The sequence below is a fragment of the Ursus americanus genome, chromosome 32 (assembly GCF_024610735.1).
Source record: "Ursus americanus isolate L20-20 chromosome 32, mUrsAme1.1.p, whole genome shotgun sequence".
NCBI classification, from domain to species: domain Eukaryota; kingdom Metazoa; phylum Chordata; class Mammalia; order Carnivora; family Ursidae; genus Ursus; species Ursus americanus.
In genome coordinates, this window is record NC_142158.1 from 20,523,466 (window position 1) to 20,547,207 (window position 23,742).

General features: G+C 43.7%; 1 protein-coding gene and 1 long non-coding RNA gene across 3 annotated transcripts in view; one reads left to right on the forward strand and one right to left on the reverse strand.

The window, feature by feature from the left end:
• LOC148107326 (uncharacterized) lies at positions 1-19,540 on the reverse strand. Its single transcript, XR_015722600.1, has 2 exons — positions 19,416-19,540; positions 1-504 (listed from the first exon to the last, which is right to left on the reverse strand). It is a non-coding gene; the product is annotated as an uncharacterized LOC148107326 (long non-coding RNA).
• The window catches only part of RBM24 (RNA binding motif protein 24), a 12,401-nt gene continuing 8,192 nt past the window's right edge, over positions 19,534-23,742 (forward strand). Inside the window, exons 1-4 of one of the 2 annotated variants that reach the window (XM_087858073.1) lie at positions 19,534-19,988; positions 21,209-21,332; positions 21,508-21,597; positions 22,821-22,875. In XM_087858073.1, coding sequence (XP_087714199.1) covers positions 19,821-19,988; positions 21,209-21,332; positions 21,508-21,597; positions 22,821-22,875 — 437 coding nt within the window. In that variant the 5' untranslated portion in view covers positions 19,534-19,820. The remainder of the gene's footprint in view (positions 19,989-21,208; positions 21,333-21,507; positions 21,598-22,820; positions 22,876-23,742) is intronic. The other variant, XM_045811668.2, reaches the window with a different exon arrangement.

Sequence of the window (23,742 nt, forward strand, 5' to 3'; positions counted from 1 at the left end):
CAGTGTTAAGCATTAGGCTTTATAATAGCAGGCAAAACGAGAATGAAAAGTCCCCAAATGTGAAGCTGAGAAATATGTTGGAGAAATCGTATTAAGTGGACAGCCACAGCTTAAGGTTAAGAGTTGTTTCTTGTTGAAGAAGTATGTGAAGAATGAGAACAAGACCCCCATTAACCCACACACGTGACTTCTAGTAGTCCTTTCCAGTTACTGTTGCCACTAATATTTGTGCGACCTTGGGAGAGTCAAGCGATGACTGGGTATCCGATGTCTCACTTTTATCATAAGATCCACTCCGTCTCTAAAAATCTGTGATCCTAGGGGCACCTGGGTGGCGCAGTCAGTTAAGCGTCCAACTCTTGGTTTCGGCTCAGGTCGTGATCTCAGGGTTGTGAGATCAAGCCGTGTGTCGGGCTCCGTGCTCCGCGCAGAGTCTGCTTGGAATTCTCTCTCCTTCTCCCTCTGCCCCTCCTGCTCATGCTTGCGCGCGCGCTCTCTCTCTCTCTAAAAATAAATAAATAAATCTTTTTTTAAAAACTCTGTGATCCTATGTAAAAACACGACCAGAAAGTAGAGAGACTACTTTTACAAACATACTGGAACTTGTGTATGATAACAAGTGCTATCAGAGTAGTCGCCATACGCTATTCACTGATCCCAGTGATGCTACCGGTGTTCAAAACATCCTCGGCATGGGGCGCCTGGGTGGCACAGCGGTTAAGCGTCTGCCTTCGGCTCAGGGCGTGATCCTGGCATTCTGGGATCGAGCCCCACATTAGGCTCCTCTGCTGTGAGCCTGCTTCTTCCTCTCCCACTCCCCCTGCTTGTGTTCCCTCTCTTGCTGGCTGTCTCTGTCTCTGTCGAATAAATAAATAAAATCTTTTTTAAAAAAAAACATTCTCGGCATTTCCATTTGGGGTCTTCCTTGTAGCAGAGCAAAATTTAAGAAATCCTAAAACATGTGTTTATGCTAGCCAGTAAGAGGCAGAGCGAGGACTTGAACCAGGCAATCTGACAGCACCATCCTGGGACCTTAGCATCTATGCTGTCCTTTAACGAAAGTTACATGCCTTGTACACCAGTGTTGGTGGGCTGGGATTGATCTGCTGCAGTCTACACAGGTTACCAACCATATAGAAAAACAGCCTTCAAACTTCATTTTTAACATAAGATAGTATTATTCAGCTTGATTGGTTTAATCTCCCACCTTATCCATTAGCTTGGCTATGAGTAATTTTTAACGAGTTGTGGAGAAAACGGTCTACCCTCAACGAAATGTTTGACAGCACTGATGAAGATCCAGCTGTCCAACCTGTCCAACCGGCTCCTAGGCAATCGCAGAAAAAGAGGTCAAGAAATGATGGCAGTAATGGCAGAACCACTCAAATAAGCATATCGTTTACTATCAAAAGGATGCTGGGGTGGTGGATTTTGTCTGTCAACTTGACTGGGCCATGGGATGCCCAGATTAACACTCTCTCTGGGTATGTTTGTGGGGTGTATCCAGAGGAGAGCATCAGTGGCCTCAGGAAAGTAGACCGCCCTCCCTGATGTGAGTGGACACCATCCAATTCATTGAGCGCCTGAATGGAACAAGGAATGGAGGAAAGGAGGGCTCAGTCCCTTCCTGCCTGCCGGCTTGAGCTGAGACATTGGTCTTCTGTCCTTCTACCGGAATTTATACATTGGCTCCTCTGGTTCTCAGGGCTTTGGACTCAGAATGAATTACACCACCAGTCTTCCTGGGTCTCCAGCTTGCAGGTGGCAGATTGTGGAGCTTCTCAGCCTCTCTAATTGCATGAGCCAATTACTCAAAATAGATTTCCTTTTATATATGTTTAGATATATATATGTATCTCCTATTGGTTCTGTTTCTCTGGCAAATCCTGATGAATACAGATGCCCATGGAGATAATATACTCTTCGACATAAAATACTCTTATTTGTTTTATTTATTTTTTTAAGTAAACTCTATGCCTGCTGTGGGACTTGAACTCATGACCCTGAGATGAGGAGTTTTGCGTTCTACCCAATGAGCCAGCCAAGCACTCCACTTACTTGTTTTAAAGAGTCACCTTATTCTATAGTCAGTTCTGACTGCCATTCTGTGTTCAATAATCCAAGTGGATCCCCTCCAACAAGGCTCATGCTCACAAGGGTACCACTTTCTCAATGTATTTATTTTTTTAACAACAGGTTAATTAAGGTATAATTTACATACCATACAATTCACTCCTTTAAAATGTACAGTTAGGTATTTCTAGTGTTCACAGAGTTGTGCTGCCATCACAATTATCGTATTTTGAAATTTTTTTTAAGTAGGCTGCACACCCAATGTGGGACTCGAACTCACAACCCTGAGACCAAGAGTCCACATGCTCTACCAACTGAGCCAGCCAGGCACTCCAATTTTGAAATATTTTCTTTACCCAAAAGGAAACCACAAAACTATTAGCAATCACGCCCCTGTATCTCTCCTCCTAGCAATTCCTAATCTACTTTCTGTTTCTATAGTTCGTCCATTCTGCCTATTTTGTATAAATGGGATCATATAATTTGTGACCTTTTACCTATAGCTTCTTTCAGTTAGCATAATATTTTCAAGATTCATCCATGTTGTAGCATGGGTGAGCACTTGGTCCCATTTTATCGCCACATAATATCCCAATATGATATACAACATTTCTTTATCCATTACTTAGCTGATACACATATGGATCATTCTCTTTTCTTTTTTCTTTTTTTTTTCTATCATGAATGGTGCTACTAAAAGGGCATTCATGTACAGGTTTCTTCTTAGGACTTATATTTTCAATTCTCTTAGGTACACACCTAGGAGAATTGCAGGGTCATGTGGTAAGTCTACGTTACCTTTTTGAAGAACTATCAAACTTTTCTAAAGGAGCTGTTTCATTTTACACTATCACCAGCAGTGTAGGAGAGCTCCAGCTTCTCCACATCCTTGTCTATACTTGCTATTGTCTTTATTTTAGCCACCTGAGTGACTGTGAAAGGGTTTCTCATTGTGGTTTTAGCTTGCATTTCCTAATGACTTATGGGTTTGATGGACATTTGCAGATCTTTTTCCTTTTTTTATTCTTTTGTTTAGAAATGTCTAAGTCTTTTGCCCATTTCTAAAGTTAGTTATTTGCCTTTTTATTGTTGCATTTTCAGAGTTCTTTATATAAGCAGGATACAAGTTTCTTACAACTATGTGATTTGGAAATATTTTTTCCATTCTATGAGCTGTCTTTTTCCCCTCTTGATTGTGTTCTTTGAGGTACGAAAGTTTTTAATTTTGATGAGGTCCAATTTATCTGTATTTCCTTTTGGCGCTTGTATATTTGGTGTCAAATCTAAGAAACTATTGCCTAATCCAAGATCATGAAGATTTACTCCTGTGTTTCCTTCTAAGAGTTTTAGACTTTGCCACTTATACTTAGGGCTCTGATACTCTGTTGTCTCAGCACATTTGTTGAAAAAATCATTCTTTTCCCATTTAATTTTCTTGGCACACGTGTCAAAAATTGACTATAAATGTATGGACTTATTTCTGGACTCTGAATTCTATTCTACTGATCTATCTGTCTAGCTTTATGCCAGTACCACACAGTCTTGATTACTATAGTTTTGGAGTGACTTTTGAAATCAGCCCCCTCCTACTTTGTTTTCTTTTTTCAAGATTGTTTTGGCTATTCTCAGTCTTTCATAATTCCATACAATTTTAGGATCAGCTTGCCAATTTTTCCAAAGAAAAGCAGCTAGAATTTCGAAAGAGATTTCACTGAATCTGTGGGTCTGTTTTGAAAAGTATTTTCACCTTAATATTATGTCATGAACATACAATGTCTTTCCACTTATGTAAGTCTTCCTTAATTTCTTTCAATGATGTTTAGCAGTTTTCAATGTACAATTCTTCCATTAGTTTTGCTAAATTTATTCATAAAAATTTTATTTTTGACACTATCATAAATATAATTGTGTTCTTAATTTTATCCTTGGATAGTTCATTGCATGTGCATAGAAACACAACTGATTGTGTGTTATATTTGTAGTGTGTTACAATTGGCTTTAGCTCTTGACAGTTTGACTACAACATGCATATAGCTAAGGGGTCATTGAGCTTTTCTGCCTGGAGTCTATTGAGCTTCTTAGATGTGCAGATTGATATTTCTCAACAAATTTAGGAACTTCTTAGCCATAATTTCTTTAGATAGTCTTCCTATTCTTTTTTTTCTCTCTTCCTTCTGGGACTCCCATCAGGAATACATTTGTACGCTTGTGGTATCCATGGGTCTCTGAGTGTTCCTTTTTTTTTTTTTTAAGATTTTATTTATTTATTTAACAGAGAGAGAGACAGCCAGCGAGAGAGGGAACACAGGCTCCTCTGGGAGAGGAAGAGGCAGGCTCCCAGAGGAGCATGGAGGCCGATGCGGGGCTTGATCCCAGAACGCCGGGATCACGCCCTGAGCCGAAGGCAGACGCTTAACGACTAAGTCACCCAGGCACCCCACTGAGTGTTCCTTTTTTTAAAAATTTCACTATTCCTTCTGTATCTCAGGCTGGACAATCTCCACCCTCTCCTCAAATTCAGCGATTCTTTCTTCTACCATCTCAAATCTGCTATTGAGCCCCTTCGCAAATTTTTCATTTTCGTTAGTGTATTTTTCAACCCAGAATTTCTGTTTGATGCTTTGAAAATAATTTCTGCCTCTTTACTGATAATCTCTATTTGGTAAGACATCAGTCTCATACTTTTTTTTTTTTTTTTTAGATGTGGCTTCTTTTAGTTCTTTGAAAATATTTTTTTAAAAAAAACGATTTTATTTATTTGACAGAGAGACAGCCAGTGAGAGAGGGAACACAAGCAGGGGGAGTGGGAGAGGAAGAGGCAGGCTCCCAGCACAGCAGGGAGCCCGATGCGGGGCTCAATCCCAGGACCCTGGGATCGTGACCTGAGCCGAAGGCAGACACTTAATGACTGAGCCACCCAGGTGCCTCAAATTCTTTGAAAATATTTATAATAGCTTATTTGAAGTCTTTGTCTAGTAAGTCCAACTTGTGGGCTTGCTCAGGGACAGTTTCTTTTGACTGCTTTTCTTCTCGCCCCACCCCCACCCATGGTCTTTCCTGTTCCTTTGCATGACCCATAATTTTTTTGTTAGAATTTGTTAAAACTGGACTTTTAAAATAATACAATGTAGCAACTCTGGAATTCAGATTTCCCCACCTCTGTGTTTGTAGTTGCTTATTATTGTTTTTGTTGCTGCTGTTTGTTGAGTGACTTGCTGAACTAATTCCATAAAATGTGTATTCTTTGTTGTGTGTAACCAAAGTCTCAGTCTGGCTAGCTTTGTTGTCATCTACCCATTGGATACAAAGTTCCCAAACTGCTTTGAACAAATAAGTCTCCCAGCCTTTCCTAAGAAGCTTTGTGTCCTGTTGAGGTAGGCATTCAATGCTCCAGGAGTCAAAAACTCTGTTTAGCCTTTACTTCCTGCTTGCACAAGGTCAACCAAAAGTGAGAGATTAGGGGGCGCCTGGGTGGCACAGCGGTTAAGCGTCTGCCTTCGGCTCAGGGCGTGATCTCGGCGTTATGGGATCAAGCCCCACATCAGGCTCCTCCGCTATGAGCCTGCTTCTTCCTCTCCCGCTCCCCCTGCTTGTGTTCCCTCTCTCACTGGCTGTCTTTATCTCTGTCGAATAAAATAAATAAAATCTTTAAAAAAAAAAGTGAGAGATTAGGGTCTTCACAGGTTTTTCCTGGGCACGTGCACAATCTTGCCTATGCATGTGGTCTCCTAGATTCTCAAGAACATGGCAGAGTTTTTCAAAACTCCCTATGGACATCTCATTCTGAGGCTTTTTCTTTGAGGTTTTTTAGTCATTGCTGGTTACCATGACCTCAGGCAGCTACCATGTTAAACAACTGGCACTGACATTTTTTGACAAGTGCCCCAGGAAAAAGGCTGTTTGCACTGGGTGAGTTCTGGGTGAGGTCAAATCAAGACAAGCTCTGGGAGTGGAGATTTTCAGGGAGCCATCAGGAAGGTCAAATAATGACCATTTTCTGGGAATGGTGCTTTGGGGGGATGCTCTAACACCATTTTACCCCTTCCAGTAGCTGCTAGGCTGCTATTACTCACACCTGCTGTGATCGCAACACTATTGGTTTTCAAGATTACTATGAAACTGGAAAGAAGATGAAAATTTCCAGAATTCTGAAAACACTAATTTTGAATTTTTTTTTGCCAATATTCTCATTGCTTTTACGCGAGAACATATTTTCAAAGGTCTTTACTCTGCCATTGCTGAAGTACTTTTCCTCCACGAATATGCTCTGAAACTAGGTGTTTTGACCCTTTGATTCCTCTTGACCAAGAAAAACACATGATATTCGGGAAGTTCTGAACACTCCTAGTACCTTGCATGTTTTATAGTTTTACACTATCACAGGAAATTTTCCAGATAGAATCCTTTTATGTGGGACACATCCTTTCGTTCTGACATGTATAAATGGATAACACTGAGCAGCTCATTGATTTCAAAGTGAGGAAAAAGCAGTCCTTTCTTCCTGCTTTTTAGCTGCTACTTATAGTTAATTAAAATTTCATTTCTTTTGAAATCTTCATGTTCTCTCCCCTTTCCTCCTGGTTAGACTAGTTTAACAAGGTTTTGCTGAGCTGAGATAATATAACACAAGTGCATACCCCTAATTAATATTAATAAAAGAGTGGCAGAGAAACCATACACACCAATCAGTTTCAGGAAAGTTCTTCTTTTCCTTAAACCAATAAGAAATGAAATAGAGTAACCTATCTTTTTAACCCATCTTGTCTATGGCTCAGTATGATTTGAGGGTGGTTCAGGAAATCCTTAACTCATGCATTTTGGCCTGTAGAGAGGTTAGAGGAAAGAATCCAGGGTGGTTCCAGGAAAATAAAGGGTAGATTCAGGTTTTCTAAGATTTTTTTAAAAATCTCCAAACCTGAAATATTTTACTAGTCATAAATATTTTGTTCTTCCCAAACTTACCAACATGGCTGAGATAATGATGTCTCAACATCAGCAGGAAAAATGTGTATGTTTTTATACTAATAATATAATATTTACAACATATAAATATGTACACTGTATATAGAAAGTATATATATAAATAACTAACAAACATATTTTCAAAAAACGGTAAATATTTAATGCCCATACATATATATAATATTTGGACCAGGCTAATTTATTTTGGTACATGGTACTATGATATTGCTTGCAAAGTACAATGCATCCTAAGAAAATGTTAATTTGCATTTTTCACATGAAATTACTCGTTGGTCCTTTTTTCCTAATTAAAAAAATAGTGATAGTTTCATCCATAAATACGCAAGAAAAGAAAAGGAAAGTTGAAACTGTAAGAGAAATACAATTAGAAAAAAAAGATCTGTTTTTAAAGCCACGAGGAAAAATATTTTATAAATATCTTCCAGAGATAAGAAAAATAACCAACTGTGTAATTAGTTACTTAAGGTAAATAAGTTTTATGCCACCAATTCATCTCTTAAACTGCCCTCTGAAGTGAAACGAAAACTGTTTTAATTATGACATCCTACATTGATATGGAGTCTTGGTGCAAGTTGAAAACGTCACTGTTCCATATACAAATGGGCCAAGGACATTCATACGGTAATGTAAATAGACACAGAAGAGGATAAACCAAAATAAATTATTTTCATAAAATATTTGGGGTATTTCACTGTGTTTTTGTGAACATACTTAGATAAATTGCTTTGCTTTGTACACAGAAAACAAGAGATCTCTTAATCATAACCATAAATACGTATACATGCATATTAATCTTCATCACATTACTTTTACTGTTTATGTGATTTAAAGCACAGTGCAATCTATCCCATTCCCCCACCCCCCTCCCCTCTGAAGCCCTCAGTTTGTTTCTCAGGAGGGGGATGGGGGAATGGGATAGACTGATGATGGGTAGTAAGGAGGGCACATATTGCATGGTGCACTGGGTGTTATACGCAACTAATGAATCATCGAACCTTGCATCAGAAACCAGGGATGTACTGTATGGTGACTAACATAATGTAATAAAAAAAACATTAAAAAAAAATAAAGCACAGTGCAGAAAGGCATCTTGATTTGCACAAGGTTCTCCCCAGAATCACTGTGAGAATCTGACAGAAACCCTGATTGTGTTCGACTCTTCAGCGTGCTTTTCCGCTCATTTATTGGCACCTGTCTCTTTGTCACAGCCTGATGAATTACTTTCTAATTGGAGGACTTGGAGCAGATAGGGAGACTGCCCGCTTTCCTTAACTGACACTCCTGCAGCTCGTCAACTGATCGCTGTGCCGGCTCTTCTCATTCTCCCCATCAAGTTCCAAATTTCTCGAGTCGCCTCTCACCACGAGGACATATACCTGTGGTTATGCTGGAATTTTGCAGGTTGAGGAAAGATCGATATTACGATGTCCGAGAAAACATCTGGAATGATGCTTCGAAGCCTACAAAGCTTCCCCTAAAAAGAGAAAGTCAAGCCAGTGGAAGGGCGCTATCATTCCCTGGCAAAACCCCATGTCCAGAAACAGATACATCCCTATGTTCGTATCCCTCCTCAATTCAGCGTTGACTGACCAGGGAGGGGGGCGTCTACACGACCTTGCCAGACACTTCGGGTCCCTCCCTCCCACATTGTCTTATAAAATTCACATATGTATGCCTAAGCAGAGGTTGCAAATGCACAGTGTATCACTGAGCCTAAAATCCCCGTGCTTGGAGGCCACAAGCTACACTGGCAGAGAACAGACCGACGTATCTGTGCGGAAAGGAGAAAGACGACCGAGGCACTGAAGATTTGCACTCCGAGCCCTGAAAGACGTATTTGCCTCGTAACTTGGTCTCTTTATATTGCTGATCTTAGTTCATCCACACTGTTCCCGAGCATTGTGATTAATAACAATATGCTCTATGAAAATGAATTTTATACAACTTGCCCAGAAGGTGATAGATAAAGGAAGTCAGTCCGGAAGCTGACTTTGATACGCCCATGATTTTTCTTATTGCTTTGGTATTTCATGATCATGAAAATGCATAGCTTCTTGTCTTTTGGCTAAGGCAAAAAGTTTAGCGTGGAGAAGACATTTATGTACTCTGATACATTTTTTCCGTATGAATGTGTACCTTCCAAATGGACAAAGGAAAATCTCTTGCGTTTTTGGTAAGAGTTTGCGGGAAACTCCACATCAGTATGCTAATTGCTATAAGACAAGCCTCAAGCCATGTTTGTTTGATGAATTTAAAGATAAAGAAATACGTAAATATTTTTAGTGTAAGGGAGTCTTCACCAAAAGTATCTATGTTTATAATTGATTTAAAGGAATTTTGTTGTGGGCCATGACAAAGGAACTGGTACCACTAAACTCACATCGCTACGTAAGAGCTAGAAAGACTGAACACGATATATAAAACAAGTGTTGGAAAGCGTTGGACCGCAAGCAATGTAGGCGTACAGATCTCGAGAGAATGGGAATTCCTGAAATAAGTCCTACATTCACTCCAGATTTCTCCCTGAAGTTATTTTCCAGTCCTTGGCACAGGGAAATGGGGCCCAAGCACTAAGTGTCAGTTTCATTGGGCAGAAGAAACAAGAGATCAGAGTTCGGTCCGCTAAGAATGTGGAGATTTGGGAGGTAGGTAGCAGATAAGGGAAAAGTAAAGATAAAGAGCCTAAAAAATCTCCATAAAAATTCTCCTTGGAGTCTAAGCTAATGGACATGCTTAAAAAGGAAGACAGGCTCTATTTTTTTAAAGACCTGCTGTTGGTTGGGGGCGGGGGGCACGAGGGGGGCAGTAATTGATAAGCAAAGATTTCAGAGGTTGCAAAATGCTACAAAGATCTTAACATTCTACTTCACTCAAACTGAAAAGACCTTAATGAACAATCCCCTCATTCAGGTGGGACTCTAGAAATTCTTGCTGAAGAGTGATGACCACTTTGTTGGACTAAGAAAATAATTAAAAACCACTAACTTAAAAAAAAATTCTGAATTTAAACATTGGCAGAATTGATCCATCAGTAATGTAAGTGCCTAGCAAGTTAACGCAGACCCCACAGTTCAAGGTCTTAGTTCCACAAACACCGCCCCCACCTCATTTAGCCGCAGCAAATGAGGTCCGCGGTGACCCACACTTCTGCCTTACTGGCTGCAATTCAGGGGTTCTCATGATCACCCCCTCAGGCTCACAGAACTCAGGAAAGTGCTTTACTGATGACCACTCATTTATTATAAAGGATACAACTCAGGAACAGCCACAAGGAAGAGAGGCACGGAGCAAAGTATGGGGAGGGCGGTGGTGCCACGTCTCATGTCCTCTCTAGATGCGACAGTCTCCTAGCTCTCTGAACCGTGTTGCTTAGACGATTTTATGGAGGTTTCCTTATATAAACATGATTAGTTAAATCACTGGCTGGTGGTGACTGAACTCAATTTCCAGCCGTCTCTCCTCCCCAGAGGTGGAGGGTGGGTGGGGCCGAAAGTTCCAACCCTTACAGGGTAGGTTTTTCTAGTGACTAAACCCCATCTGGAAGCTATAGGGTCTCTTTTCCCTGGTCATCTCATTAGCATACAAAAGACTGTAAATTCCAAGGGTTTACGAGCTGACCAAATACTTTTTTTTTTTTTAACTCTACCACAGTTTCCAATAGGTGAGTGTGGGAACCAACGTGTAAATCAAGAGGGGCCTCGATTCCCATCACGCCCCAGTGACTCTCTAGGAGGTTTACCCTTCTTGCCCCTGCAACTCTGGGCTCTGTGTGTGTAGAGGTCCCAGTTCCAAAGAGAAATCCTATGCCAGGAGACACAGCGAGAGTCACATAGAACTGTTGCCACCTAAGCTCCTTATGTCAAGGGACCAGCAGACAAGAAGGGAAGTCACCACCCTGATGGGGGTAATTGATGTAGTCATCAGGAGGAAATGGGACTGCTTTATACTACAGGGGCACATGATCAACTTGGATGCCTCCTGATACCACCTTGCCTTACTTGGACAATGAATGGACAAAGGTAGCAGCCACATCACGAGAGGGGCATGGTGACCAGGGGTTTAACCCCTTAGGCACTGAGGCTCTTGATCACACCCCGTGATGGTGACTTTTATGTGTTAACTTGGCTTAGCAACGGTGCCTAGTTGTTGGTGGAACACTAATCTAGATGTCGCTGTGACGGTGTTTTATAAATGTGATCAAAGGAGGGGCACCTGGGTGGCTCAGTCGGTTAAGTGTCTGCCTTCAGCTCCGGTCATGATCTCAGAGTCCTGGGATTGAGCTACACCAGGCTCCCTGCTGGGTGGGGAGTCGGCTTCTCCCTCTCCCTCTGTCCCTCCCCCACCCCCAGCTCGCGCTCTCACTCTCTCACACGAGCTCTCTCTCTCTCTCTCAAATAAATAAAATCTGAACGAAATAAATAAATAAATATGCTCAAAGGAGATGATTCTCGATAACACGTGTGGACTTCATCCAGTCACTTGAAAGCCTAGACAGCAAAATATGAGGTTTCCTGGAGAAGGAATTCCTCCTCAGGACTGTAATACAGGAGTCCAGCCTGAGTTCATGGCCTGCTGGCCTGCGCTGCAGATTTCACACTTGCCTGCACCTAATTACATAACCCAAGTCCCCCCACCTTCTCTGCATACACACACACACACACACACACACACCCACCCATATATCTGTATATCCAATATCCATATCCTATTGGTTCTGTTTCTCCGGAAAACTCTAAGCAAACCGCCACGACTACGTGGATGCTGGTTGAGGCTGAGTGGAATCTAGAATAGTGAAGAAGGTGCAAATGAGTATCAGTAGCATCTCCAAGGTCCCCTGGAGCCACAGAGGCTGTAGTTCATCCCACTAGCCTTCCACTGCTAAGTTCTTTCGGGAAAAGGAGCACCAGACGCCTGGAGTTGCCGCTCCCATAACCTCTATGAAGAAAACCCAAGAGGCACAGGCTCGACGGCAAAGGACACTGTGAGGCACTGCCCGTGCTCCCTGCATTTTCCCAGGGACTGGCAGTGCCGCCCCGAGAAGTCTCCAACTGGCAACCTCATATGAGGAAAATACATTGGCTAAAGATGACTGCTTCACCCAAGGTCATGGGTCCTCTCGGGGGTGGGGGGTACACGCAATGACTGAATCACTGAAAAGGTGTAAAGCCAGCTCATTCAACCCTGAAGGGTCATCCCCAGCTTCAGAACTCCACTCCGGGTTCGCTGAAACTCTGTCAAGACTGCATTGCCGCTCAACACCTCCCGCCCCTGTGCCGAATCCTGCTTCCTTAAACTCCTGAGAAAGCAGTGTTCACACCTGCAACTATGCTTTCGAATTGAGCAAAAGAAGCCAGACACAAAAGTGTGAATAAATACTCTATCATTTCACTCACATGAAAGACAAGAACAGGCATAACTAATCCATGAGGATAGAAGCCAGAATGGTGCGTGTGTGTGCGTGTGTGCGTGTGTGTGTAGGGTGGGGGTGGTGAATTGGTGAAAATGTTCTATGTCTTGATCCGGGGAGCGATCACCTGACTGTATTCATGCGTACATTTCAATTTATGCAACTGACTCTATCTAAGTTATATCTAAATTTAACAACTATTTTTTTCAAAGGTACAAAAGAGTTCATTTGAATCCTGGTTGAGTCCTTTCCTTTCCAAAAAAAAGCCATTTCTCACAATTCCAAAATGTTACATAGCATGGGTCTATCAATACAATTCTTTTTTTTCCCCCTTGAGGTTTTATTTATTTATTTGAGAGAGAGAGAGAGCACAAGCAGGGGGAGGGACAGAGGGAGAGGGAGAAGCAGGCTCCCTGCTGGGCAAGGAGCCCACAGCTTAACTGCTTAACCGACTGAGCCACCCAGGTGCCCCTCAAATCAGCTCTTTAAAATGTTCTTAGAAATTGAAAGAAAAAGGACAAAAGCCTTTTTTTTAAAAAAAAGGCAGTTCTCAAAAGAAAAATAAATGGTCCATAAACACGAGGACAAAAATTAAGTGACAAGAGCACTTTTACTCTAGAAAATACGTACATTTAAAAAAATAAAGGCCAATATTCATGATCATTTTTTATTGTTTCCAAAGCATTCACTCTACCATTTCTTCTTCCCAAAAAAACCCAGAATCTCACAATGATGGGGTTTGGCAGGGTTCCCCAGTTCCAGGGATGGGCCATCATGGATCTGAGCAAATTGGGGTCATCTCACCCCGGTGCCCTAGGGATTTGTTCCATCATGGGAAACCAGAATGGAGTCAGGCCTAAGCAAGTTAGCAAATCACATTCCTTGGCTTCTAAGATTGGTTCAAAGGTGAGCTTGCAACCTCAGATGAGACAATGTAAAGAAGATCAGACTTTTATTTGGTAACTGTGCAAAAAGAATATGTTTTCCTCTGCAGGTGAACAAGGAGGCTCATGGCTCCGGGAGCTCCATGCAACCAACTTGCTACCTTGAGGGCTTCAGCTAAAAATTAAAGCCAACCACCAGAGGACCACCCAGACAGGAGGCTCTCAACAAATGGAGTCATAGTCTTGGTGACATGGGGTCAATCCACACCTGAAGCCTGCCCTGCCTCTGGACTTTTCAATTCTATGAGACAGGAAATTCCTTCTTATTACTTAAGTTAGCATGACTTAGGATTTTTCTTACTTGCAAAAAAAAAAAAATATTCCTTCTTATAAAGCAGTGTCAGTGAGCATTCTGGGAACACTGACATCAATATGCTGCTAGTAGAAATAAAATCTGATACTACCTTTTGTAAAGCAATTTGGCAACATGTATCAAACGATGTAACTACAGGCACATCCTTCACTCTAATACAACAACTTGTAAGAATTTATTCATTTGTTCAACAAAGATTTGAGCACTTTATGCGCCAAACACTGTTCTAGGAGTCAGGGGTTTAGCAGTGGACGAAACAAAGTCCCTTTAGAACCAGCCTTAGGAAATAATCATCAAGAATGTGTAAAAAGGGGCGCCTGAGTGACTCAGTCAGTTAGCCATCCGACTCTTGATTTTGGCTCAGGTCATGATCTCAGGCTCATGAGATCAAGCCCTGTCTGGCTCTCCACTGGGTGTGGAGGCTGCTTGAGATTCTCCCTCTCCCTCTGCCCCTCCCCACCCTGCTTGGTCTTTCTCTATCAAATAAATAAATAAATAAAATCTTCAAAAAAAAAAAAGATTTATCTATAAGATGTTAATTTCAGAGCCCTTTAGAAGAGGGAAATTTGGAAACAACATAAATGCCCAACAAAAGGGGATTGCTTAAACAAACCATGGGTCACTGACATGCTAAAACACTATTTAGGCATTTAAAATGAATTGAAGAAACTAATAATAGAAATATTCACCATAGACTATTATCTGATAAAAGCTTATAGTAAAACAGAATGTAAAGGGTTGCTCATATTTGTACACTTATATGTGGATATTTATGTATAAGAAATGACCTGATATTAGACACTCTAAAATGTCACATTATTCCGAACAGAATTGTGGATTGTGGGGGGTTTTATTTACTTCTTCGTATGTCTTACGTGTTTTTATAATTTTCTGTCATGAATGTGCCTTTCCTTTGTTAGCAAAGAAAACATCAGACTTACAAAATGATCTCAAGTAGTTCAAACTAAAAAGTAAATAACGCTTGAGGGGGTAGCATTGGGCTGTCTCATAAATCGAAGGTGACCCTCTAAACATATCCGTAAATAAAGGGTCGGACTAACGCCCTCCATTCTAGGAGGGAAGACTGTTGCAGGTTTTTCTAACTGCATTCAGACCTTTTAATGGAGTGAGCAACACAAGGTCTTGAAGCTGGCTCAGGACTGCCTGGGCTAGGCCCTAGGTCTCCTAAGTTTGGGGATCCGGGGCTATTTCCACCACACTGAGTCCTCTGCTCAGCATACAAGCAACATCATTAGAATGAATCTGTCATGAAGAGAGAGTCATTCAATACATTTGGAGAGTATCATCCGCTCCGTAAAAATAACTTGGCAGCTCTGAGGCTCACTGTTTAAAGACTTAAAACCAAAGTACTCCCTGAATTTAAAATGTGAAGAAGCACCGAGTGGGTTTTAAATGTTTGCGTTCTCTGCTCTGCCTTGCAGACTTCTATAATAGGATTTTAAAGTGTGCATACACTTAATGCCACTTGTATGGAGGGCAGAGGGCCACGGCTGGTCAGGAGAAGTTGGCAGTGAGCTCTTTCTGTCCCCCTTCTCTTGTTCTCCAAGGAACTCTATCCTGCTTTCTGTCTTCCGGATGTTGATGTAAAAGAAGCATTATGACTTTAATGAGTGAATAACAGTTACAAATTTCCATTTCACTTTACTTACCGGCTTAGATGTAGTTTAATGCAGCATGAACAGAATTTGCCCAGAGGTAGGATGTGAGCTGAACTGACTAGGTTTCTGACTGCCAATTCTTCTGCACACTAAAATAGCAGCATAACCTATTACCACATTTGTTATCTGTTACTAAGAGAAAATTACCAACCCACCCAGAGAAACAGAAATATAGCTGATCATGGGACTGCTCGAAAGGGCAGGAAACCTGTTGGTTTTACATCAGAATGCTCACACAGTCTCAAGATAGATGTTTCCAAACAACCAAAATGAAAAATCTCATTGAAGCCATATTTTTGTTTTTCCAAAACAACGAGTAATCTGGCCTAACCACGCTGCATGTGGTCAGCTCTACTCAAGAATGTGTTTGGGGGCGCCTGGGTGGCTCAGTCGGTTAAGTGTCTGCCTTTGGCTCAGCTCAGGTCATGATCTCGGGGTCCTGGAATGGAGACCCCGTGGCGGGCTCCTTGCTCGGCGGGGAGTCTGCTTCTCCCTCTGCCCCTTCACCCCTGCTTGTGCTCACGCACACTCTCACTCTCTCAAATAAATAAATTCTTTTAAAAAATGTATTTTTCCCCATCAAGACTGCAGGCAGATAGCTTTAACATACAAAGTGTCTTCAGTAAATATTTCTTCTGTGTTTATATGTGTAGAACTCCATGGAGAATCTCACTGACCTGCAGGAAATACGGTGACATCCAAGGGGCCAACCCTGCCCGCAGGTGACTTACTATCCAAAGCAATGCTCTCTCTGGAGCAGGCACCTCTATGAGCCGGAGGAGTGCTTCTCTACCTTTGTGAAATATTACTCTCTTTTCTCAAAATTCTTCATAAGCCTTGGCCCTGGAGTTGAGGTCCATGATTAATTTAAGGGGACGGGGGGAGAAAATAGATAAAAAGAATATAAAACTTGTCCATTTGGTTCTGCCCCTTAATAGCCAAATAAAGAGTTTGAACAGAGTGGACAATAATTTACTGTAAGTAATAAAATAATATCGATCTTGCCATGGAGTAGGAACCAAGGATTCGGGGCCATCCATATGTACTAATTTGGATATGACAAGCTTGGAACCTATTTATAACTTTTAAAGTATTTTATGGTTCTTTCTTTCCAAAGAAGTACACATCATATTGCACAAGGTCTGTGAATATACAAGTGTTCTTCCCTGCCAAAAGCAGCTGAGAAAGCAAAAGGATTACTCAAGTATTGTTTTTCAAACTTGACTTTGTAATGGGTAGTTATACAGAAATATTTGGTACTTAATAACCTTGAGAGTTTGAATTCAGGAAGGTTTTACGGCCCCAAGCCTACATGGTCTGATGGCTCAGGTTCACAAATCCACCCAGAACCGTTCCTGCCTTTGTAACTGAACCCACCTTTGTGCCCATGGAAGACAAAACCCAGTATCAAAAATGCCTCGCCCTAGCACGGTGCCCGCCTGTGGGGGGCGCTCTGCGGTTTGTCAGGCTGAACTGGGTATGAGTTACGGCTTCTATTTAAATAGGCATGGAAAATAAGGAATCTCTATTCCTCTTAACCTTTGTTCTCCGTCAATCACATAACACCAGATGATTAGTAATGTTTTAATTATCTGTGGAATTCAAAATCGGGAATATTCAGCATCCTTTCATACGGAATGAATCACGTTTCAAACCAAGCTATCAAATATTTACCACTCGATGGAAAGAATAAAAGCACCCCAGTCAGGGGCTGCATGGGGTGCAGGGAGGGTAGCTGCATTATTTTCTCTGGGACGATGGCCGGGAAGCGTCTTGTTTCCAGAAGCCGAGTTCTATGACACAGCTATCCCAACCTGGGATCAGAATTTCCTTGTAGATCTCACCACTTTACTTAGTGAACATCCAAGCTGCTGGCTACATTCCCAGACACCCTCCGTCCCTGATATTATCACAGTCCCCTCCGGGGTGGGCTCCTCATCCAGGTAGGAAGAGAGGTGAGGTGGCCAAAGTCACTCTTCTCCTTCAGGTTTCTCTGTAATAGCTTCCCCCTCACTGAAGAGGTTTTGCCCGGAGCCTCATCTGAGTATAGTAATTCTTCAGTGACCCAGCAAGATGGATGTTGAATATTAAAAAACATGCCTCCTTTGTTTCATAGGCTGCTTTGTTTTTCTAAGTTTTAAAAATTACCTTTCATCATACCAGTACACAGAGTCCCTTTTAAACTTGTACTTTGCTTAAGCAATGAGGAGAGAGTGCTATTTACAATTTCCCTTTCTGGCTCTTATATGCCTATAAAGTACCTTGTTTTGCTTCAGTTGGATTTTTAAAACCTTTTCCAAAAACCTTTAGATTTCTTATTTCTCCAGATTCCCCACTGGGGCTCAAACTTAAACTCATGACCTCGAAAGGCCAACTTCACGCAGAAGGCAACCAGGTGAAAGGCTCGAGGATATTTGCATTCCCCTTTGCTTCGGCAAATGCAATGTGTCTCATCCTCCCGGGCTGCCTGCAAAGGTGCCCTGGAAAGAGAAACACAAGTGTGTGCTTCTCGAATAGGTTAACATACTGACCTGCTTTAAAGGGAATAAATGGTGCAGCCCAGGGGCAATTAATGTATGGACTTCAGTAGACATTACTGATGGAAATGACTTAAAACCAAATCATGCTCCAACAGGAGTGGGTGGAACATTCTACTCACTTTAAATATCTTCATCCAAACCTCAAATATGACAAGGATTTTATGCTTAATTGAATGTACTCTTGATAAAAAGAAGTTGCAAAAAGCTGATATTAAAAAATAAATATATACGGCTTGCACTAAAGTCTGTATTTTCTACAAGTGTTTTAAAGATCTGTTGGTAGAAACCGGTGGTTATGTAACAAGTCGATTTCAAAAATTACACCTTTTACGATTACAGTACATCCCGGTAAAACAGTTGAGGTCAAGTCACTAAACATTCTTGCAATTCAAACGGAAGGAAACGGATTAATTCTTCGCTCGGGTTAAAAAAAAAGAGAGAGGATTTATGATGAGAAATCTGTACCAATCTCCCCGAATAGTTAAGGAGGAGTAAGTAGAGAGGAAACACAAATTTGATAACTGTAGGGGCTAAAGTACTAATTTATGGTCCTCTGAAATAGAAGGTGATGTCTGCTGTTACTTAGCTTGGCTGGGGCCGTGAGCAATTAAAGCTGATGGTTTTCCCCAGCACACCCAAACACTAGACCTGGGTTTTTGTTTTTTGTTTGTTTTTTTTTTTTCCTTCTGGCTCTGCCTCGCTGGTTCTCCCCAGCACTGGCTCTTGGGGGTCAAGGTAGGTTGGGGACCCTCCTTCTCCCTCTCCAGACCCCAGACTATCAGACTCGGGTGCCGCTGGCCGAGCTCGCCGGCCCTCCGCACCCGGGAGGGAACTGGCTTTTCTACGAACCGCCCCTGGCCTCCCGGCCCCCAGCTCGTCAGTCCAGGTCGCCGGCCCTGTCACCGTGGCCGAGCGCAAAGAGCTCGCGTCGTCGTTTTGGAAAGCGACGCTGCTCCCTCCTCGGACGCAGTCTGTGCGCCCCGGGTCCCGGCAAGGACCGCGCCGAGTCCCTAGGACTTTGACGGGTTAGAGCAGGCGACGCCGGGAGCAAGGCCGCCTCCGGCTATCCCCAGCCCTACCCCAACGCCGGCTCCAGCGCCCGAGCCCCGCGGCCCAGCGCCGCGCCGGGAGAGAAGCAGCTGTTCCTAACAGCTGGGGGGCGGCGGCGCCGGGCACCCCAGGTGCGGCCGCGGCCAATCGCAGGCGTCCGGCCCGCCCCCTCCCCAGCCGGGCGCCGACCCCCGGCCCGCGGGGGAAGGGAGCAGAGAGGTGGAGAGCCGTCCTCGCCACTTGTCTTCCAGCTTCCGCGGCGGGAGGGACAGAACCGGAGCCCAAGCGGCGCGGAGTCTCCCACCCCCGGCCTCGCCGCCGCGCCCCCCGCCCGCCCACCTCCGCGCCCGGACGCGCTCACCGCCGACCCTACCCACGCCCCACCCAAGACACCTACCTAATTTCCAAGAAAGAAAAAAAATCTACCTCTAAACGCGCCCGCTTCTTCGCTCGAGGACCACCCTCTCTTTTCATTTTTGGCCTCCCAGCCGGGTGAGTGGAAACCGCTTGCACATTCTATAGAACAGGATCCTAACCCAGACGATCCGGAGAATTTGTACCGTGACCGGCAGGGGGGGCGGGAGGAGAGAGCGAAGTCAAATCTCCGGGGCTGCTGGCGACTTCGGAAGCCGCGCGCCCCGCGCCCTCGGCCGCCCCCGGCCGCTCGCCCCCGCCGCGCCGCCGCCCTCGCCCCCGCCCCCGGGCTCGCCCTTGGCCCCCAGCGGCCCCGAAAGGGTGCGGGAGACGCGGAGCCGGAGGAGGAGGCGCAGCCGCTGCCCAAGCCGCAGCCGCAGCCGCAGCCGGAGCCCGAGCCGCGGGGCGGGCGCGAAGATGCACACGACCCAGAAGGACACGACGTACACCAAGATCTTCGTCGGGGGGCTGCCCTACCACACCACCGACGCCAGCCTGCGCAAGTACTTCGAGGTCTTCGGCGAGATCGAGGAGGCGGTGGTCATCACCGACAGGCAGACGGGCAAGTCCCGGGGCTACGGATTTGTAAGTCGCGCGCCTGGGGGCTGGGGTGGGGTTGGGGAGGCAGAGGTGGGGGCGACAAAGGGCCCGGAGGGGAAACCGAGGACCGCGGGGGCGGGAAGGCTTGGGGCGGCGCAGGGCCTCGGGGGTTGGGGTTTGCAGTGGGGGGCTCGGGGTGACAACGTGAGGAGCCCCGCGGACGCGGGCGGCGCTGCCCCTTTGCTCCGGGCTGAACTGAAAGTTTGCGCGCGGCGGAGCTGGGGGAGGGAGGGCCGGCTGCTGCCTCGCGGGGTTTCGAGGGGACCCAGCGCCTTGCGGTGTCGGGGGGGGGGGGACAGGCGGAGCGGGGGTGGAAGGAGAGAAGTAACCACTGCTGGATTTGCGGGTGCGCAGGGTTGGGAGGGAGGGGCCGCAGCCCCTCGGAATCGCACTCCCGGGTTGGAGGCCGGTCGTTAAGCGCGCTGTTGCTTTGTAAAAATGCGTGTGTCTTGAGGCGTTCTGGCTGGGGCGGGGAGGGGACACCCCAGGAGGTCTAGGGCTCTACTCCTTATGCCACCTCCCCCCACACACATTTATTTAAAATTGCAAAGATGGATTCTTTAAAAAGATGACCCTCTGGCTCTATGCTGAACTGAAAGAGAGCATATTAAGCCTCCTGGGGATTTAAGCGTGCAAATTCAGCTGCCGGAGAGCCGGGAGCTCCAGAGTAGGACAATAGCTATTGTCGTTAGGGAGTGCTTGCTGGTGGTGGGGAGCACCGGGCGGATGTGAGGCTGGACTTTCTTTAAAGCAAACAGTGCCTCTTAGGCTGGGTAGGGACGGGGGTGGGGGGGGGGAAGGTCGGGGGAGGGAGGATCTAGAGTTCCAAGACGGAATTCAGGCTTCCGACTCCCTGCTAGGCCCAACTAGTGCCCTGAAGACTTTGGGGGTGTGGGGAGGGGGTTGTTTCTTTCTTCCTCTCTGTTTTTTCTTTTCTTTTTTTGACGGGGGATCAAGGAGTTAAGTTCCAGCAAAAGAAAAAGGAGAAAGAAAGAGAGAGAAAGAGAAAGAAAGAAAGAAAGAAAGAAAGAAAGGAAAGAAAGAAAGAAAGAAAGAAAGAAAGAAAGAAAGAAAGAAAGAAAGAAAAAGTTTCAGAACCCACTTAGTTTTCTCATGAATGACTTCTCCAGTGTAATTCTCAGTTTCCTTCAAGGGCCAATTTAGAGCTTTGTATGTATGTGTGTGTGTGTGTGTGTGTTGCTAAGGTCACCATGGCTGACCGAGCTGCTGCCGAGAGAGCCTGCAAGGATCCGAACCCCATCATTGATGGCAGGAAGGCCAATGTGAATCTGGCATACTTGGGAGCAAAACCAAGGATCATGCAACCAGGTGAGAAATGTTTCTCCTACCTGCCCCACTCCCCATCTTCAGACCCCCACCCCACCCCCAGTATCTGAATAGAATGAATCCCTTATCAGAAGACATTGTAGATGTTTAGTAAAGTTGAACCATGGCTGGTTATTCTACCAAGACATTAAATGAGCGTTGTCACCGGCTCTTGCAGGACTTGAAATGTACCTATGTGCAAAAGTAGATGTTGGGGGTCTGGACAATTTGTACCCACCCAGACTTAGGCTTGACTCATCTGTTTCAGGTATGACATACAGTCAGTCTACTCTTTTATTTTCCAGTTTTTAGCCACCTGTAGATCATTCACATGTTGATTATGTGGCCCAAAGGTGTCAGCTCCCGCTGGTTGTACTTCCCTACATACTGTGGTCTCTCCTTCTACCACCAGTGGCCCTGTGCTCAGAGCGGGCAATCCAACTTGAACCCTGACCCAAGAGAAGCCTAGGGGGAGGGGCGGTGTCTGGATGGTAAGGCTTTAATGTAAAATCACAGACTATTAGTCCTTAAAGAAAATGGGGAGATTTCAGGTACGCCTGGGCCGTCAGATAAAGAAACTGACACTTAGAGGTGGGAAATGCTTTACTCCAAAGTCATGCAGCTAGTAGTCGTCAAAAGGGAAGCAGGCTTTTGTCTGTATGAAAATTTGACCTTTTGGATTATTTACAACACTGCCCCTGGCATTAGCACAAATAATTAAGAGTTGACTGTTGAGCAAATGGCAATCTTTCACTTGGGTAAGCAACTTTGTTTTGTTAAGTCATTGTACTCTTCACTCAAGTGTTTCCATCCGAAATTTGGAAAGAGGTTGACAGACACTTCCATCCAAGTGGATTTACTGGGAAACTAGATTGTCAAGAGAGTGAGTGCATGTGCCCGTATCTGTGAACATTAAAAAAACTTGTGTTTTTGTGTGTGCTATCCAGAAAAGGAGACTTTGTTTTGTGAATTTTTAATGCCATAATCTGTAAAACCCATAATCTTCCAAAGCATTGTCCGGCATGTTCCAAATTACACAGCCTTTTTATAGATCGTGATTCAGAACTGCGGAAACATTTGTGACATGTAACTTCATTATCAAGTCCTGTTGTTCCTGGTTTCTTTCCACAAGAACTTTTCCCTGGTCTAATTTTCTAAGGTCTTCTTGTATGACTGTCAACTAAACTTTGCAGATAATTTTTAGTTTCCACCTGTAGCCTATTAAAATTTTCACTTGGGTCAATGATAACATTAGTAAAAAGAACTTTGAAACATATCTATATTTATGATATAGATTTATAATGATAACATTAGTAAAAAGAACTTTTAAATATATATATTTATAATATATATAATATTTGTAATTTTTTCTGCAAAGCCTCAAAAGAATGGTGATCTTCTCTAAGTGAAAGTTGTGATTGCAGTTTATATGCAGGAGTAATATATACCTAACCATGCACAAATAGAGAATGTGGTGTGTTTTATTGTTAGGTTTTGCCTTCGGTGTTCAACAACTTCATCCAGCCCTTATACAAAGACCTTTTGGGTAAGTCAATTCATCAGGCCCTCCTAAGTTGTGATAGATTTCATCTCTTAACCTGCCTCTTTGTTATATACAGACAAGACCATTATGTCACAGAATGTTCCTTGTGATACATATTTATATATGTGCGTACCTTTTTGATGCTGATAATATAAATATTTTTAGATGAGTCAAGTTACTGACCAAGTTTGCAGCCTCCAAACCAGACAAATTTTGAGCTTATGATTAACAAAACAAAACAAAACAAAACTACCAGGTATGACTTGTGTACGAGACGATTGTGTCCCAGCACCATGATTACTGTTCAACTTGACTCAATGTTATTTATCTCTTTCTAACCTGACAGGGCTCGTATACAGTTAAGCTAACTGATCAGAAGGATACGATGATAAGAGGTGGAATAGTTCTGTTTGGAATTAAACTCTGTAACCAGTAGACTCAGACACACAAGCTCAGATGGTGATTAACGATGCATGGATGTTGGTGTTGGTGTTTTATTTTTCACAATAGTCAATAGACCTCCGTGTGCTTTATTTTATTTATTACAGTAATGAAGTGGTGTTGATAGCTAAACTGTGTGCTTTTTACTTAATTGAAAAGAGCTGTAGTGAAAGTGTTTTCTTTTCCTCGGGGAAGGGGCTCTTTGTGTTTTTTGGTTTTGGTGGTGGTGTTGAGGAGTGTTGACTTTTGACTTTGCCATGGGAAGCAAAGGGCCTTTTTTTTTCTTGCTTTTAAGCTGTAGCCTGTGACTTCCACTTAACCATATTTTTGTAGTGAGTGCTAAATTGTGTGATTTCCCTCTGTGAGAATACAGATTCATTGCTTGCATGTCCTAAGTTTCTGTTTTACTGGGGAGTTTTCTGGGAATGG